At 50.0% G+C, this 17,553-nt stretch overlaps 5 protein-coding genes across 7 annotated transcripts; 3 read left to right on the forward strand and 2 right to left on the reverse strand.

Moving 5' to 3' along the window:
* Positions 1-2,947: 2,947 nt before the first annotated feature.
* On the forward strand, positions 2,948-4,596 carry PV09_03843 (uncharacterized protein; the record flags this gene model as incomplete). Its single annotated transcript, XM_016357101.1, has 6 exons — positions 2,948-3,148; positions 3,244-3,340; positions 3,392-3,565; positions 3,672-3,699; positions 3,758-4,082; positions 4,138-4,596. 6 exons carry the CDS (start codon positions 2,948-2,950, stop codon positions 4,594-4,596), a joined length of 1,284 nt encoding a protein of 427 aa, XP_016215190.1.
* A 2,044-nt stretch (positions 4,597-6,640) lies between these two features.
* Positions 6,641-9,116, reverse strand: PV09_03844. Of its 2 annotated transcripts, XM_016357103.1 has the most exons (3): positions 8,491-9,116; positions 7,938-8,436; positions 6,641-7,873 (listed from the first exon to the last, which is right to left on the reverse strand). In XM_016357103.1, exons 1-2 carry the CDS (start codon positions 8,937-8,939, stop codon positions 8,070-8,072), a joined length of 816 nt encoding a protein of 271 aa, XP_016215192.1. In that variant the 5' UTR covers positions 8,940-9,116; the 3' UTR covers positions 6,641-7,873; positions 7,938-8,069. The 2 variants fall into 2 exon arrangements, with proteins under 2 accessions (XP_016215192.1, XP_016215191.1); XM_016357102.1 differs by having other exon boundaries at positions 6,641-8,436.
* PV09_03845 (uncharacterized protein) lies at positions 6,741-7,864 on the forward strand (the record flags this gene model as incomplete). Its single annotated transcript, XM_016357104.1, has 4 exons — positions 6,741-6,956; positions 7,008-7,096; positions 7,148-7,368; positions 7,428-7,864. The coding sequence occupies 4 exons, from the start codon at positions 6,741-6,743 to the stop codon at positions 7,862-7,864; spliced, it is 963 nt and encodes a 320-aa protein (XP_016215193.1).
* Positions 9,117-9,253: 137 nt separating the features above from the next.
* PV09_03846 (uncharacterized protein) lies at positions 9,254-10,333 on the forward strand. Its single transcript, XM_016357105.1, has 2 exons — positions 9,254-9,734; positions 9,791-10,333. The coding sequence occupies exons 1-2, from the start codon at positions 9,659-9,661 to the stop codon at positions 10,072-10,074; spliced, it is 360 nt and encodes a 119-aa protein (XP_016215194.1). The 5' UTR covers positions 9,254-9,658; the 3' UTR covers positions 10,075-10,333.
* A 1,697-nt stretch (positions 10,334-12,030) lies between these two features.
* On the reverse strand, positions 12,031-15,202 carry PV09_03847. Of its 2 annotated transcripts, XM_016357107.1 has the most exons (2): positions 14,098-15,202; positions 12,031-14,019 (listed from the first exon to the last, which is right to left on the reverse strand). In XM_016357107.1, the coding sequence occupies exons 1-2, from the start codon at positions 14,975-14,977 to the stop codon at positions 12,779-12,781; spliced, it is 2,121 nt and encodes a 706-aa protein (XP_016215196.1). In that variant the 5' UTR covers positions 14,978-15,202; the 3' UTR covers positions 12,031-12,778. The 2 variants fall into 2 exon arrangements, with proteins under 2 accessions (XP_016215196.1, XP_016215195.1); XM_016357106.1 differs by having other exon boundaries at positions 12,031-15,202.
* Between the last annotated feature and the right edge of the window lie 2,351 nt (positions 15,203-17,553).

Here is a 17,553-nt window from a genome sequence, read left to right on the forward strand (position 1 = left end):
CCGCAGTTCTACAGCTTGCGGGGTGAAGATTAATCGAGAGCACATATTGGAGGTAGCAAGGGCATTTCACTGTCAAAGCCAATTGTAGACATGGTAGTTCGATCCGCAGACCCGCAGATAAAATCTGTGAGGTACATGGAGACGTCTGTCCCGATTTTCGTATTCGTATTCGGTATCCGCCGAGTCGTATCTCAACGTTCCCAATGTTGATTCATGAAAGTGTTTCGCAGGTCGTAAACCATGTCTTACATCATTCACCATCTGTGATATCCTAGAACTAGCTAGTGCGATAATCTCCCCCACCCGAGAATTTAACAAGGGAATTATTGTACAAGAAAAAGCACTAATCAAATATCTCCTTGAGATAATATTTAGCTTTTAGAATACATCTAGGGACAACGACACATGTACCGGGGTCAGTAGGTATGCGACTCACGCTCGCCCAGCCTTCCTAGAATAGTTGTATTTTATACACTTTCCTTACGAAGTAGCTTAGCCTGATTCAACGGCCATCAGCATTTCCCTTTAAGTATATACCGTCCACCGTGACATAGCACGCTTACTTCCTCCGTACCTGACAAGTATGCAACTATATTGTAAGATAGCTTACATAGAGATGCCGACTGTGCTGCTACGATGTAAGGCACCTTGCACAGGTTACTGGCTGTGCTGCTATGCAAGCACAGCACTAGCACCGGGCACCATCCCAGTATACCAGACAAGTATACTGATATAATCGCTCAGAAAGGGGAGACTCTTTTCTCCAGTGCTCCATCTACAATTTCATCCTTTTGTCGTCTTGTGTGCAACCTGGGCCTCGTTATCTAGCCTACTCTCCTTTAACAGCAACACAAAAAATACATTTATGTTACGGTGATAGGAAGAGCATTAAGGCCTTAGAAGTAGCCAGTGTTTATCATCTATATTTTTAGAAATAAGAAGAGATATTTTCGCGATTTTCAAGTAAAATCATATGCGCTCTGTCACGAGATGCGTTCGGCGATGCGGGGGAAAAATATTACCCAAAATCATCCAGAAACAGGAGTACTGTATTTTGCTCCTCACGCTAGTGATGAGTCTAGGCTGAAATGCCTGTACTCCGCAGATTCGATCGATCTGAGTCAGAAAAGGAGACACGGCCTTGCTCGAGCTACTTCTTCTATCCACAGGTCCCTTTCTCGCTCGGCGCAAGACCCTGCATCACACTATACCACTTCGTATTTTTCCATCTCCTGGGACTGTGATGAAGGTGTGACTATGCCAACGGAAATTTGTGTCAGTGCCACCGGTGCGGTGTCCATTATGATTAAGCACATTTGTCTCAAAGTTTTCTGCTCGTTTGATCTTTTCTGAACCTCTTTTTGTCAAGCGAGAAGATGGCCAAAACATTGTGGATCTGAATGGTCTCTTCTATCCTCTGATATGATCGCTTCCAAACGTGAATCAAGTGCTTAAATGTTGATCAGGCACAGTTGTACTAGCTGAGGGCGATCATTCTGCCCAGGGAAGCAAGCCATGGTGGCTAAGGCATCAACCACCCAAGTTAAGATGCAAGAAATAGCGGGGACTTAAGCGCGGCTCCCCGGCAGTTGAACCGTTGACGGCGCAATTGAACTGTTGTAGGAGCCCAAAGCTAGTTTTGAATGCCTGAAGGTTCAAGGGAGACGCGTTTTTAGTGCGCTTTCGCAAGGCTGTCCGTGATTTCATGATGAAGTACCAACGGCACTGGCAAGGAGTCCTCTGGGCTTACACGCGAAAGATGTGAAGCAGGCTTTAATCAGAACTCAAGCCATGCGCGAACTATCAATCGAGGCAGAAACTTGGAAAGCGAAACTGAGGAAACAACATGCAATGCACTGGTAGCTTGTGATACCCCCGCAGATTTTCAAACGGCTTGTGCTGTAAACGCTCCGTCCAGCTTCTGCAGGTCATTACACTAGCCGCTCTCCAGGTTCTCCCCCACGATCGGATAGCACGACCGAGGAACCGACGCGGCTGTGTGATAATGCAAAGTGATTGGTGATTGGTGTGCGGCTCGGCAGTCCAGCCTCACTTCCCTCAGGGGGGCGCTGGAAGATCTGCTTTCAGGCATTGTTAAGATACATCTGTCGACACTATACTTCCTCAATATTGCTCGTTGTGACGTTGAAAACTTGGGAAGTTCGCAAGAAAGACTCGTTTGGTTCATTCGAGGCAATCATTCCCCTGAAGATTTTATCCCGCAACCTGTTGTTTTGCGCATTTCCGTCTATTGGTCGAGTCAGTCGAGGATGTGCCGTCACGTTCAGAAAGTCTAAAGCACGCCTCTTCCGCTAGTTCGCCAACCAAAACCTCAAAACCAAGGACGCGTACATTTCAGGATATGCGTCCTATACCAAGATTAGATCGCACACAGGGTTAAAACAATGCCTGCCTATATTTCCGTCAACTACAGGCTTTCATCGTCATCCGACTGGTCTTGCGATTGATAGCACCTGCTGACGACAACCAACGATGAGTTCTAGGCCATATTCCATTTCTACGGCACGCAATCCTAGTGAGAATTTGGAGAGACGAAAGTTTCCCCGGACTCTGACTCGCGCTCATGCAAGCTAAGGAGAATTCCGAACGCCATTTGTGGCCTGATCGACCAAATCTACGCCCAATGCTAGATCGCTGTTTGGAGCATCACTGCTTTGTCGCTCATCCTGATGCAGAAGATAATGCGGGCCCCGACATCCGTGGATAAGGGCGCTGCCGCAGCAGGGAAGTCAAGACATGGCTTGGTGGACGTTGGCCGTTGACCAATTCTCCATTTTGAGCCGTCTGCAGATTAATAAATGTTCTCATTCCAGCTCCCTTGCTTCGATTATCGGACAGTTTTTACCATTCCTCTGGGTCACCAAGACGCCTGTATAAGCTCGTCCCTTTCAGCGAATGCGGGCTTTTTTATTGGGAACACACTGCCATGCAACTACCTTCCGCTGAGCAGTTGGCACAATGGCCCACCCCAAACTACGAAAATCCGGTAAGACGGGGAGACGCACTCGTGATCGTCGACTCTGTCTTTCTGGGCTTCGCTACTTTGTTAGTTGCTTTGAGACTGTACACCCGTTTGGCCGTACGGAAATGGTTCGGTCTCGATGATATCTTTATTGTTCTCGCCTATGTGCGTCACTTCCATGTCTCCTCAGGGGTATTTTCGCTGATCGGAGACTTTTATTTTTGAACACAGGTCTCCAGATCATGGACTAACTTTAGCAGGCTTCGACCGTTGCTCTCAACGCTGTGATGTTCGAAGGACTACGGCACTATGGTTGGGACAGACATACTTGGGATGTGCCTTTGACCTGGATTCAAAGTATTCAGGCCTCATGCCGAGCGTCTAACGTGCAGTTAACATTTGAGATAGGGTCTGCGCACTTGGCATACGTTGGAAAATTACTTTACATTATGGCAGTATCGTTCACTGCGTTCGCACTTATTGCTTTCTACTATCGACTCATCGCCGAGAGTGGCTCGAGCTGGTTCAGAATAGCACTCCATTTGACGCTAGCATACAATATCGCTGTCTCTATCGGATGTGGTCAGTCATTATGCCATATGGACTTTGCTGGATCAAGCTGACTTTTCAATTAGAGTCATTACAAACTCCTCGTTGCATTTGGGCCTAATGCTGACCCCCAACCCAGACTTCTTCGCTGAAATGTTCATGTGCACGTACGTTTCCGGTTCAGTACCTCACATCACTCTGATTATTGTTCTAATACATATACAGACCAATCAGTTTCTACTGGACAATTGATGGACCACCTGGCGCGCATTGCATACCCGAACCACCTGTCACGTTCTCTTCGGGATGTTTAAAACTCTTTTCGGATGTCCTACTCACAACTCTGCCCCTGCCTCTGGTATTCAGATTAGAGTTACGTCGGCGGCAGCGCTACATGGTTGCGATTCTTTTTGCCTTGGGCTACGTTGTCACTGGAGCGGGGGCGGCTCGCGTCTATTTTACTTACAAATCATTCTTCACAGACGGCGACAGTATTTGGTGGCAGTATCCCACGTTCATATGTGCCACAATCGAGAACGATCTTGGTATAGTGCGTATAGGGACACTGCGTGTCGAAGAAAAAAAATGAAACTGACAACAACCAGATCTGTGCTTGTGCTCCAACAATCCGACCTCTCTTTCCAAAGTTCTTCGGCGGGCCGCTGTCACGTGTGAAGGGCTGGATATCTACCCACAATCCTTCCTCGAAGTCGTCTAGAGACGTGTCAGAGGCGAAGAGGACGTCGAACCTGTCTCAGCTCGGCTCGCACATTCGTTCTTTTGGTCTATCTAGATCAACAGAGACCAATCACGACACTGACGACGACATAGAACTTGTCATTCAGAAAAATTACGATCTTGGTAAAGATGGCAACCATAGTCATCGAGATGTGGGGTTTGATTTCGATCTGCCAGAAAAAGAGAGCTCCAAGCTCGGAGTACAAGTCAACTCGACTGCTGCCAAGCCAATGAGCATGGTCAGTATCAGTTCGGGTAATGAGAGTATTCATCCTTTCGACCCTCGTCTAGACGTGGAGAATCAAGCCCTCCGATTTGCACCGTAGAAAATCTCCTAGAGGACGCTACGAATAGTCTAAAAGACAAGGCACAATAAAAGAGAGAATCGTCGCTAAGGCTAAGGGCTAGATTTTCACGACAAGTGTGTCCATAGAAACTGGATACTGACTTAGCCATCGGGAGACAACAATTTTGATTGTCTTGGACACTGCCTCTTGCTGTTGATGTTATGGGCAACGAATACACCGCGATGAGTTTTATATTCTGATTTCTCGAAAAAGATATGGGTAGAGAAGGGCTATTAATGTGGTCATCAAAAGAGGCTGTCAGGCTTCATACTATGCATGGTGAGGGGCGTCTGGTTGAGATTCTGTGATTCTAACGGATCGTGAATGAGAGCGCGTGCATTCGAAGTGATCTGTGCATACTGATACCCCTTTTATGAGAGAACTTTGTGACGATTGTTAGCGGAGAGTAACTCCACCCTGGACTTGAAGTAGATCATACAATGTCGAACAAGTCGAGTTTTGATTCCACACAAGCCCATTCCTTAAACATATGAAACGTACTTGTCGATATCTCGCTCCTGCAAATACTATCCTGCACTCTGCGCTTTGCCTTTAACGGTTCACTTTACGAGCAGGGAAGGGCTTGCCGGAGGCCATTCGCGATCATGACTCGGCAGAGTCAGCATTGACCAGCAGTTCTTCTCCGCAGTATCATAGGGAATTTCCTGCAGCGAGCGCTAGCTCAGTTTAGGTCTGACACAAAAGCGCTGTCACTTCCTCTTAGCCACGTGGTGGACATAGTGTCCGTGAAGCATGGGACCCGCAAGTTCTGAGTACGGACATCAGACTCTTCCGGCGCATATGAGAATATGCTCTTAATTTCAGAGGTGCGATAGGCAAACTACGCGAGCCGCTCGCCACGTCGTCCGTTGCTTCAGATTGCTAGATCCTCGTACCATGTCTTAAGTCGTCGCGCTACGGGGAATCGCCAGACGCTCCGACCATAGAACTATGGCGCAATACCGCACGCTTTGATCCTTGTTTTATGAAGATAGGGTGACTTATGCTTGTATGCGCATTCGATTGGTAGAGAATAATCGCACATGACGGTTTTTCCGTGTCTGAAGCCCATGTTTGAAATGAAGTGATGCGTTATAGTTTCTCAATATCAGTGTTTCGAGACTCGCTAGACTTCCAGGACAAGGCGACTTCGCAGGAAACTTCCTCTCTCCTACCTTCACATCTCGACACGTTCTTGCCCTCAGGACCTTGATAAGCCATCACTGTACTCAGTATGGTGGTCTTGGAAAGACATGTTGACTTTTGCTAAGCCCTACCGTCCGCAATAGCTACCTGCAAAAAGAGGGACAATAAAGTGCGCGGGCCGGATTAAAACTGCATCGATCGTAATTCCCTCGTGCGTAGAATAGAAATGCATCTAAACTAGCATGTAGAAACCTCATTAGCGACGGGAGCTACCCAATTAATTGTGAAGACTACGACACGGCTTCGTGAAAGGACATGCTACCAGAGTTTGCTCAGCTTCTCCATCTGAGGGCTGATAAAATCCACGGTTTTGACTCTCATAGAAGACCTGGCACGTCTACTCTGTCATGCTATTGATCTGACATCCTAACAACAAGCTAGCCTTGGTATGGCGATATCCTGCGAAATTGACGCTTCGTTCTTATGTTGACCCGATATCAGCCGTTCTGAAAAAGAGCGATACCCACCAAGGATTAAGTCAAACTCCGCGTCGACGACTAATCCAAACATTTCAACCGAACAGGCAAGCTCCTTTCTTTCCTCAGTTTTCTTTTTTCTCTCTGCCTAGAACTTTATTGTTCATATATTCGCACCAGTCCAGTTCTGGTCCCTAGCTCAATTTCGTATTCAGCCTTGGCCGTGGTCCAGCTCGTTGCTATGACCAATCAATGGCAAGCTTCGCAACGAGAACCAATCGTTGTGCACTATGTGCCAACATTTGCGACTCTATTGCATTTAAATACGAATCTATGATAGCTTCTTGGAAAAGGGCCCGAGAAATGTAGGAAAAAGATGTATATAAGTATAGGTGATGCATCAGTTTCTCAAAAAGATTTTAGATATCAAAATAGCTGAATCTAAAGCAAATCAATTCGCTCCTCGTGGAACAAAGAATTGCACATTTCGAATTTCTCAAGATGTCACTTCCTTTGATTGCTATTGCTGGAGGGTCTTCGCAACTTGGAGCAGCCATTCTTACAGCTCTGCTTGAGACTGGTACATTTAGACCTGTTGTTCTCTCTCGTGAATCATCTAAAACACCGGCTTGGCTTGAAGCACTTCCAGTGGAAGTCAGACGCGTTAACTACCTTTCTTACGAATCCTGCACTACGGCGTTGGCAGGTGTTCATACAGTACGGATGAATCAAAGAATCAACAAAGTTGGTTGTAACTGATATATCCAGGTGATTTCCACCCTTCTCTGTAAAGACGGTACCTGGTTTGTAAGCCAGAAAAATTTGCTAGATGCTGGGCTCAAAGTTGGCATCAAGAGGTAACTATCGCACAGCACCTCATTTCATGTTCCCATCTTTGACCAAAACAGATTTGTCGCTTCAGAATTTGGCCTTGGGCCTCTGGGTACTGCCGAAGTAGATCTTTTTGCACTCGAACAGTTGCCAATCCGGTTGGCTTTGAAGGCTGCTGCGAGGGAGCATCCGGATTTTGAATGGACCGCCTTTTATAATGGCGCATTCATGAACTATTTGGGATACGGATGTGAGAATGCAGAAGCAGTCGGGATGGATCACAGCTTCTTGTTTAATGGTGAGAGAATTTGCAGCTCTAAGATAATCACATCGGAGCTGACTAATGAGCACTGATAGTGAAAGCCATGACAGCTGATATTCCTGTTAAGGAAGACGGCTCTTTTCCTGACCTCACCATGACGACTATAGCGGACGTCGGCCACTTCGTTGCGGCAGCGTGTGCGCTTCCGCAAGGAACATGGCCAGAGGATAGTTATCTTGCTGGTGAGACTCTTAGTATTGGCAAAGTTATTGATATTATTGAGAGTGTTTGCGGTCGCAAAGTTATTGTGAGAAAATACACCAAGAAAGCTCTTTTGGAAGAGATTGCACAGATCCCGGCGGACAGCGTTCGTGAAGAGGACATCATGGGTCGATTCTTCTTGCAGCTTACCCTAGCGTTTGCAGAAGGAGAGCAAGGCAAGAGCGTAATGGCTCCAGATTTGAATCATCGCTTTCCCGAAATCAAGACAACTAGTGTCGAAGAGTACGTGAGGAAGTACTGGGGTGTGTAATCGGGTGTTCTAGCACAGTTCCTAACTCAGTTCTTTTGGAACCAGTTGTGAATGTGTGGAAGGTTTTCCGTACTAGTATATCTCGACTCTTCAATCGAATCTCTTTTGATCCCGCCTTCGTAGCGTTGACCGAGACACATCATGATGTCTATGATGGGTAGATCCAGGTGGTTTATGTTAATCGCTTTGGTTCCCTTGCGGATATTCAACCTCGAGCTTGTGCGCTATTTCCTTGAGCTGCCGTACCCAGCCGAGGCCGCACGTGCAGCGCACGTGTATCAAGTGCTAACCGCTCTGGAACAACCAAGTCGATCACCCCTCGCATTCGTGTCTGAAAAGCAGCCAGCTCCTGTTCTGCTCTAGAGATCAGACTTGGGTTACTCTCTGCAATGCGTACCTTGGCCTCCAGAACATAGCTTCCGCTCTTATCAAGCGGTACCAAGCTGGAAACTGCCGGCAGCGGATCGTTGATGGACTGGATCGGTGTTGGTAAGGTCATAATACGGTGCAAACAGAGAATGATGTTGTCTAATATAAACCGGTGGCCTTCTACGACCGTTTGATTAAGCACCCTGCACTTAGTTAAAGGTCCGTACATTTGAAAAGGGACAGCAACTCCCACTTACGTGTAGCCCAAAGCCTCAACATACGCCTGCGGATCTCCAGACTTGATTTCAATTGTTTCTGCAGATCTCAGGATTGTTGGCCGTTTGCCTGGCTGTGGTGTGTCTTTGAACCTTAGCTCCCAATGACCCTCCTGCTCAGTGACCGTAGCATCCACCTCCATGCTTTCTGAACCTTTACCGAATTCAAGTTCAGACAAGGCCTTCACTAACTCGAGGTGAAACACATCAGTATTCGCGTTCCTAACCGCTTGCTGATTCTGTTTCTGGGACACTACGCCTTGACTGCCACCTCGCGCCGGACCAGCGGCCTGAGGGATACGCGTAGGTTTGAATAGCACGTGCCTCTCCAGAACGCGCTGCGGCTGCATGGCGGCAAGACCCGCGAGGATATTGAGCAATTGTTCATGTCGTGCTGCGGGAATCTGCCCGAACAGCAGGAGCTCGTGCATCACGACTCAATTCTGGCGTCAGGATTCTATAGGGTGTCGTCCGACACGCGCCTGAATCTGAGCGATAAAAGGGCGACCTGTCTCGAAACAAGCCAAAGACGAAAAGGAAAAAAAAAGTTTCGTTAGCGTCTCTCACGTTGGCTGGCACCACAATTGCGCAAATAGCATGCGCCAGGGCGAATTGTACGACAGAATTGGATCGGCGTGGAGTGAGTGTGGAGGGCACCTGGGCGAAAATCGCGGGCGATGTCGGAAATAGGCTAAGGCCGCCAATCACACCGCGTCTTCCTTATCGCTTTGTTCAATCGTGCCTTGTCGAGACACTTTCAATGCGCATGTGTGTTTTTGCTGCTGCGCGTGACGGGCTTCTATAGCAGGCTAGAATTCGCTTTCACCTGCACTTCCCACGTTTCGGCCTTCGGTTGTTGCAGCACTGGGTGAGCTGGCCACGCTTCGCCAGCTTCTTGAAGAAGGCGGATCTCCCCACGGCATCTCCAACCACCTCCGCCCTTTGTCTTTCCTCTCTCTCTCAAGTCACTCCATCTTCAATCACCGCTGCCAAACGTCCGGACATCATTCTTCAGCATCGTTCATTATTATCCACAGCGTGTAGTCATCAAAAATCGCCCTCACAGCTGCATCCGCAACATCTCTGCACCGACGACGCTCGGCTCCGCACAGTCCGCTCGCTTCGCCCTTCAAGCCGTAACACAACCGCAATGCAAGCTACGCGGCGGCTGCTCTCGCAGCGCCAACCGATGATTAAGTTCCTCGGCAAGCGAAGTGTTCCTGCCAGTATGTTGGATGATTGATCCGCTTCTGATCTCGCGGTGTCTCACCAATCCTTCTAGCAATCGATCACACTCCAAAGCAACATCCCGCATCGGCAACCGCCCTACCGCCGTCCTTCACCAAAAAGAACTCATTTGCTGCATACAGGCAAACCGCACAGCAACATGGACCTCTGAACACAAGCTCCATCGGTTCCAGACCTGGCCATTCGCTAGGCCCCATCGAGCCAGAACCAGGCGTGTTTTTCGACCGAAATCAACTAGGCGCGAAGTATCAGAAGCTGCCATGGTCAGCCGCTGAGATGGAAGCCATCGAGTCGGGAGGGGCGAGCATGTGGGCATAAGCTTCTTTGTGGATGGAATGTGGTACCACCGGGTAATGCTGGTGCTGTTCGAAAAGTGTGATGAAGAGCCAGGACCGTCATGTACATAGGCACAGGAAATCATCTCTCACAGGCATATTGGAGCGCTGGGTTTCACGTCAGCAAATCGCGCGGGAAACAAAATAAAAAGCAATTTTCACAAGGGTATCCTTCAAAATGTACGATGCTCATAGCCGACTGTATGTACACTGAAATGAAATAGCCCCTTCCCGATACTCAATTCTGGACCATCATAGTCATTTTTGAGTCTAGTAGATCGTGTCGTGTCTATTCTGTGATTGCGCTTCTAATCAGTCTAGCTACTGTCCATCAACAGTGCCACTTTCGATGCCCGGAGCAGTAGCACATGCCTCGCTCAGGCTAGATGGGGAGCATTGCTCCTGGCACGGATTACCCACAGCGCCTGAGCCCCCTGCACACCTCGTGTAATCACCAACACGTCGACTCAAGATCAACAGTGCCGCCATTCGGACGCACTGGCATCTGCTGACCATGTCTTGAACTATTCGCGAGGCTGTGACTCTCACCTTCACAAGGCTGCAACTCGGCGTCGGGTGAATTACAAACGCCAGGCTTACTCATGACACAGCCCTCTCGGTGGAAGCTGGCGGAATGAACTGACGATTAAAAAAAAAAAAACCCCCCATCGTCATGCACGCGTATATACTTTCCAATCACAATTGCGGTTGCGAAGCGAGTGTCCGGAGTCTCGGCCTCCGAGCACTCCGGGTGCGCCATATGGTAATGCTTTCGTCGACGTTACCATCGTCGCCCCGCGGTAGGCCGTCCTCGCAGGGCGGAGCGGAACCGGCGGAACTCCCGGCACGGTCGTCGAGCGGGATGGCGAAAAACGGTTGTCTTTCCCCCTTCCTGCCTCGTCCCGAAGCAGAATTTGTGCTTAGAAATCGCCCTTGTCGCATCCCACCACTCTTACAAAAAAAGGGAGAGAGCGAGGGAGAGATAGAGAGAAAGAGAAAGCCGTCGATTCCCGCAGCCAAAAGGGAGCCCTCGAAACCGAGGATGGGCAGGAGGAAGAGTAATCCAAAAAGTGTTTCTTACAAAGTAGCTGTTGCACCGTTTCGCCAAGCGCGAGAGCTGATTCCGCCAGAGCCCCCCCCGTTTCCGCCCTCCGATGCACTCACTCCTTTTCCCGACTGTCTCTCTTTAATAAACACACCTTTGAACTCTTCGCCACCGGCGAGTGTCACGTGTGCAGCAGCCCATCCTTTACCTTACTGATAATATGGGGGGTTTGGGGGACGGTGAATGACGGGCGCAAAAACTTCTGCATCCCTCCCCACCGCATACAACCTTCTTTAGACGGAAGCAGACAAAAAAAAAAGGGGGGGGGGAGGATAAGACTCGAAGTAAGGAAGGAGGAAGGTGGAGGAGAGAAGGTGGGCGCATTTCGAAGAGTCTAGAACTTCTCCAAGTCGGACCGAGAGCGCTGCCCTCGATTCCAGTCGACACGTCGTAAAGAGAAACTCCGGTCGTCCTTTTTGTGCGAATCGGCGTGCACGGCGTCGTTCAGCTTGCCTGGGGGGGAACGGGGGAGGAGAGTTGGACGTTGACCAACTGTGCATCTTTTGACACGACGACGCGATGCGCTCAGCCTCGCGAACGACGCAAGCTTGCTACGGTGAGGAAGGAAGGATGTTTTGAGGCGAGCGAATGTCAGCCGGCGTGGTGCGTGGACGAGCACGATTTGCGGAGCGATGGTGGCGCAAAAGGTGCTTGCTTACGCTTTATGAGAAATTCCTTACGTTGTTTGAATTATTAGCTGAGAAAGGATGGGGCGCGGCGCGGCTTCAATAATACAAGTGTGTATATTCGAGACTTCTATATACCCAAAAGGGGGGAGAGAGAGAAAGAGAGAGAGAGAACAGAAAAAAATACAAGGGAGCAAGCTGAGTATGTGGGCTTGATCCTTTGCGCATTCTCTTCTGGAAGAACACTATAGTCAATTATACAGAGAAGATTGACCTTTTTGATGGAATATCCGCAAAAAAATTGTACATTAAAAGCCCACGTCTTTTTCAGCCCGTGTGCCTTCGCAATCATATACACAACACGCACCAATACGGAACATAGAACCGATGGAGACGAGTCGATGATAATAATAATACAGGGTGACATCCGACCCCCCAAAAAATATATCACACCCTGGTTGTGCCGTCTATACCAATTTCAGCCCACGTCATGAAACCGTGTTTTGTAACCTCTGCGTACAATAAAGACAAAGAAGAAAAAGAAAAAGGGAAACGTTTTCTGGACAATTCGAAGTGAAATAGGGGGGGGGGGTATACACATAAAGGTAAGGACCGTCAAGACTCGTGATCCAAAATTCGTAAATGCTCGTAACATGTCCGTCCAACCCAAACAAAATCAAGAGGTCGCACAAGCAGAGAGAATGGCCATCAAGAGTACAAGCTGAGAAAGTAACAGGCCAAGTCGTTGCCGGAATGGGCTTGAAAGATGCCAAAGGGATCTAGAACGCTCAAGATGCAGGGAACACGTCCGGCGGTCCAAATCGGATCATCGTGACGACAAAGAGTACTAATCACGACCAAAGTCGAAAGAGAACGCCGCTGCCATGGATGTCGTGGCCATTCTGGCCGGTCGAAGAGAGGGCTTTGATGTGGTCCAAAAGGCCAATCAATTCGTTTCAATCGTGAGCGCCTCGTCTGCGATGCTTGCCTGGAAAGTCCACCTCTGGATGTACCACGCGCATGTGTCTCGTCAGCGCATCGTTGCGTGAGAATGTCTTGTCCTCTACGCAGAGCGCGCAGCGAACTTTTTGCTTGCGCGCATTATGAATTGTGTCTTCGTGCCGTGTCAAATCGTACGGCCGAGAGAAGATGGTATTACATGGCTTGCCAGTCGTTGGATTGATGCGCTCGCACTTGTGTGGACCCGACTGCGAGTTGCGCGCGGCCAGTTGCGCTGACGTCATCCCGCTTCCGATTCCCGGAGTTACGTTAGAGGCAGATGCCGTGTTCCGATGACCCTCGCGCTTGTGCTTCTGCAACTTCTGGGGCGTCTCGAAGCGGAGGTTGCAGCCGTGGAATGTGCAGGTGTACGTGCCGCTATCCGCCGTGGAGGGAACAGGTTTCGTGGTTTCAGTGTAGTTGCTGTTGGTACTCGAGGCGGGGGCCTCGCTTGCGCTTGAGTCCATCGATGTGAGGTGAGCGGGGAACTCCGGCGTCTCTTCCTGCTTTGTCGAAGTCTCTGCGCGGTAAGCCTGCGAAGAGAACGGAAGTGACTGGGCGTATCCAGTCATCGTTGGAACCGTGAAGTTGAACGATGCGGAGTCGGTGCTCGAAACTTCGTCTGGTCTCTGCCGCACATCATTGGTCCAGGCGCTCGTCGAACTGGGGTTGAGTCGAGAGATGTTCTGGATCTGCGCCGAGAAATTTTGTTGACCACCCCCAAACTGCTGATCGAACTGTGACGCCTCGCTCTCGGAAAACGGTGGCATTTTCGAGTCTGCCTCCGTTTCGCTGTAATCCAAAACTGCATCCTTAGGCGAGATGGTCTTGGGTGTGTCGTTGCTTCGCTGCGACATGTGCTGCGACATCTCCATTTGCGACGCGCGTGCTTGCTGAGCCTGCCGTACTGACGCAGCGGTATATGGTCTTTGCATCTGGCTGTAAACACCTTGAACGAAAGGCGAGCCTGCCCTGAACGGCGAAACACCTCTTGATGCCGTGCTGGCCGGCGACTGCGACCGTGCTATCTGGGCCGCCTGCAGGTATTCGTTGATGATGTTGCGGTGAGGTGATAGGAGCTGGGTAGATTTGGGTGCAGAGGTGGCGGAGGATGGGGCGATGTTGGCACCGCTGAACAGCGCATCGCTGTAGGCATCAGAGACAGTCCTGTCAAGCTTTGGAAATCTCATCTGCTGGTCTGCCGCGTCGTCAAATTGTAAGTTTTCATCCAGCCATGCGTCGATGCCGATCGAGGACAATGTAGGAGAGTTCTCACCATGGGAAGGAATTTTGAATCCATCATCATAGTTCTCTGGAATGGTGCGAGGAGTCGACGGGTCTTGGCCCAGACTAGACACCGACTGCCTGCCGGAATGGGACATGCCCGGAATGTCTTCGTCGGCGTTGGAGTGATGGTCGATGTTGTTGTTTACTGTTAGATGAGCAGACATGGCACCGTTCATGTCTCCACCATGAGGATAAGAGGAGGTGGGATAACTCGTACTCAAGAAAGATTCTTGCGTAGGTGTCTGCGAAGGTGTCGGTAGATGGTTCGAGAACGGGCTGGCGCACGACTGGTCCGGGGCACTGCTGAACGTGTGATCATTTTTGCATGCCGCTGCGGTGTCGTTGAGGCTATAACCATACGACGGATGACCTTGCGAGTACGGCGACCCCGTCGCATTTGAGCCCATGGACGACGATGACTGCGCGCGTTGATGCGCCGACCTGTTTCGCTGAAAGGCGGCTGCCTGAAGAGAGCGGTTCGCCATCATGGGGGTATTGCTCCAATTATCGTACGGAGAAGGATTGCTAAGGGACTGTGGCAACTGTGGGCCTGGAGCAGGCGACGACTGCTGTACCCTTATGGCAGGGTTTTGATAGAAGTGACCCGTCATGTGCGGACTAGGATTCGCGGCTTGACTTTGCGACGATGAGTCAATCAATGATTGCGCGTCGAGGTAGCCTGGCTTGTTTGTTTCGCCGCTGGCGGTACCGTTGTTGTCGCTGTTGATGATCGAGGGCGACGGCGAGCTCTGCGAATAGAGCAGAGCGTCAAGAGTGGAGAAGATGTGTGGTTGTAGTAGTGCTGGAGACGGGTGATGATCGAAGGCACGAGTGTGGTGATGTTGACGTCTCAGATCTAATGCCAGCATAGTGCAATAGAGTGTCAGGGACGGGTGGCGAGATCTTAATATATGGGATCGGATCAAGTAGCGTTCGGGCTAGCCGGAGGAAACCACGAGTACATTATACAAGAGTATGGAACAAGATGGACAGCCACAGACACTAATAGGGCCGTTATGTCCGATGCTTGCGTGATGAAATGATATGAATAATTAAGCCGGATTTTGTTCGCATGGGAGACCAATGCATCATCGCTCTATGGTTGACTGAACGTAATGCTAAGAGGGTGTTCGCTAGTATATGAGTGTTCTTCGCCGATGACATCACATTTTGGGTAGGGGTGGGGAGGGGAGGGGAGGGCATTCCTTAATCCCTGTTGCGTGGCTTTTTGCAGCAAGTCTGGATCTACTGTGTATGCGCTGTAAAAAAAATTAGCACGCTTCTCCATTGCGCACAGCGACGGCCTTGAACCACTCTGCTCTGGCCTTCTTGCTGCAAATTAGGGAGACTGGCTGCACATCGCACCGTGCAACACACCGCGCTGAACAGTGTGTGCACCCTCCGCGCATGCACCGTCATACAAGCACACTCGCATACTTGCGCTTCCGACTATACCCTCTTCCCATGTCGCCCAACGCATCGCAAGGACTTTTTCTTTTCCTATACGAATTTTTTTTTTCGGCAAGTCCCTGAAAAAAAAAAATCTCATGCTGGCTGCCACGGGCTCCGCGTCGAGCCGACTCTGTCCATAGTTCGTGCGAGGCCCTGGCGGCTCTTCGGCCTGCGACAAGGCGCAGTATTTCTTGGGCCGAGAGTTTACCCGGCCACTACTAAGCCCTACCCTGCATCCTTCGTTGCAATTTTTCCGCTCTGCGTCGAATCTGGTGTCCTCCCTTTAACCCTGGGAACAAAATATTTCCATTGTCCTCGGAAATATGGATCCAAATTTTTTTTTCCTTTCGGTCTCAAAACTGCGGTTCGAAACGCATACCGGCGACCCCAATTGCACCGCTTCGTACAGGTCGCAAATCTTAGTGCGCACGGTTAGCTACAGCTCACCTGAGGTCTCGCGTAGTGGCCCTTATACGGCGTGTCATAATCCACCAACACCTGTCACTCTCCTTATGCTTGTCTCCACTCGTAAGCAGTTTTTACGCCCGGAGTAGTCATGTTGTCTGGACGTTGCATTCTCGCGTGGGCGCGGGTCTTGCCCAACGTATGTGCATGATTCAGTTACTGCAAGAGGCAGCTGAATCGAAAATCGCAAATCATTGGCCCAATCTTTCTTTAAACCGCTCAACAGAAGGATTTTTCTCACCGTCGCATAAAATGAATGATAGTGTAGTCCCGCGTGGGCGCGCATACTCTGCGCCATAAAGCGTGTGCGTATTCTTCTGCGCTTCTCACGACCCCTTCCCTCGCTACACCAAGAGAAAGACTGCCGCCGCGAGCGCTGTGTAAAAGAATGCGGAGTGTCCGAAAAAACAAGGAACCTATCAGTAGATCTGGTGCGAGTCATGCGTTGCACAAAATCACACATGTCCGACCATCTATCGTCGCTCAGCATGCTGCAACTCGAGATCTGGACCAACGGTTTCTCCAAAGGCGGCCCGAAAAAAGTGTGGATCCGAACTTTCTCCCGTGCTTCCATGCATGCGCCATGCAGAGACTTGTTCAGACATGCAAGCCTTATGCATAAGTTGCATGGACTTGCCTAGACAGGCCAGATCCATGGGTTAATGGACTAGACCCGTCTAGAGCCTCCTCTGTCGCACTCTACCATAGACTACATAAGAGCTGGGCAATGAACTCGCCCTCTCCATTGGTTTTATCGACAAGGAACGCGAAAGTACTGCGCATACATGTATTGAATGGATACGCCGAAAAGCTGGAGTCGTCGCAAGCACAGCTGAGCCACACGTCGATTTCAATCACGCGCCAAACATCCCAAGCTGAAAGAAGCCGAAGCGCGCTCGGCTTTACGGTTTAGAATGTGTTCTGGCCAGGTGTCATCGGAGGTATCTCCTCCACTGGCGGAAAGCGTAAGTAGACATGGAATCGATACGGTACCGCCTGACAACGAAATGCCCTTAGCAAGTGCTGAGCCATACAAACGGTCGGCGATCATCTTGGTCGACTACCTTGCTTCGGTGACGAGCATTCTCTTTGACTCACACGTAGGCACTTTTATTGCCTGATAGTTCGTGCAGGCGTCGACTTTCCATGTGAAATCCCAAAAATAACACGTAGACACAGTTTCTCAGTGAAGCGAGTTGGTGTGGCGCAGGCGGCAGATCATCAACCGAGGCAGGCTCCGCTCTCCGCTGATGACGAACAACGCACAAAAGATCCAATATATTGTGAGTCGCCGTCACTATTTCCATTCGGGCGTCTCTCGAGCGGAGTGTCGGAATCTGCCACCTTTCCACCCTCCAAAGGCAGCGATCGGCGCGAGCACAGCCACATCGATAAGATCCTGCATTTGCCAAACAAGGATTTTTCAGCGAACGACGTCTCAAGAATCGTTGCCGATCGGCAGGAAATTCCTGCTTTGGCGCTCGGCTCATCTTCCTCGGGAACCTCCGCCCTCTGCCCTACAAGTAGG

This window comes from Verruconis gallopava (assembly GCF_000836295.1).
Source record: "Verruconis gallopava strain CBS 43764 unplaced genomic scaffold supercont1.10, whole genome shotgun sequence".
NCBI lineage: Eukaryota > Fungi > Ascomycota > Dothideomycetes > Venturiales > Sympoventuriaceae > Verruconis > Verruconis gallopava.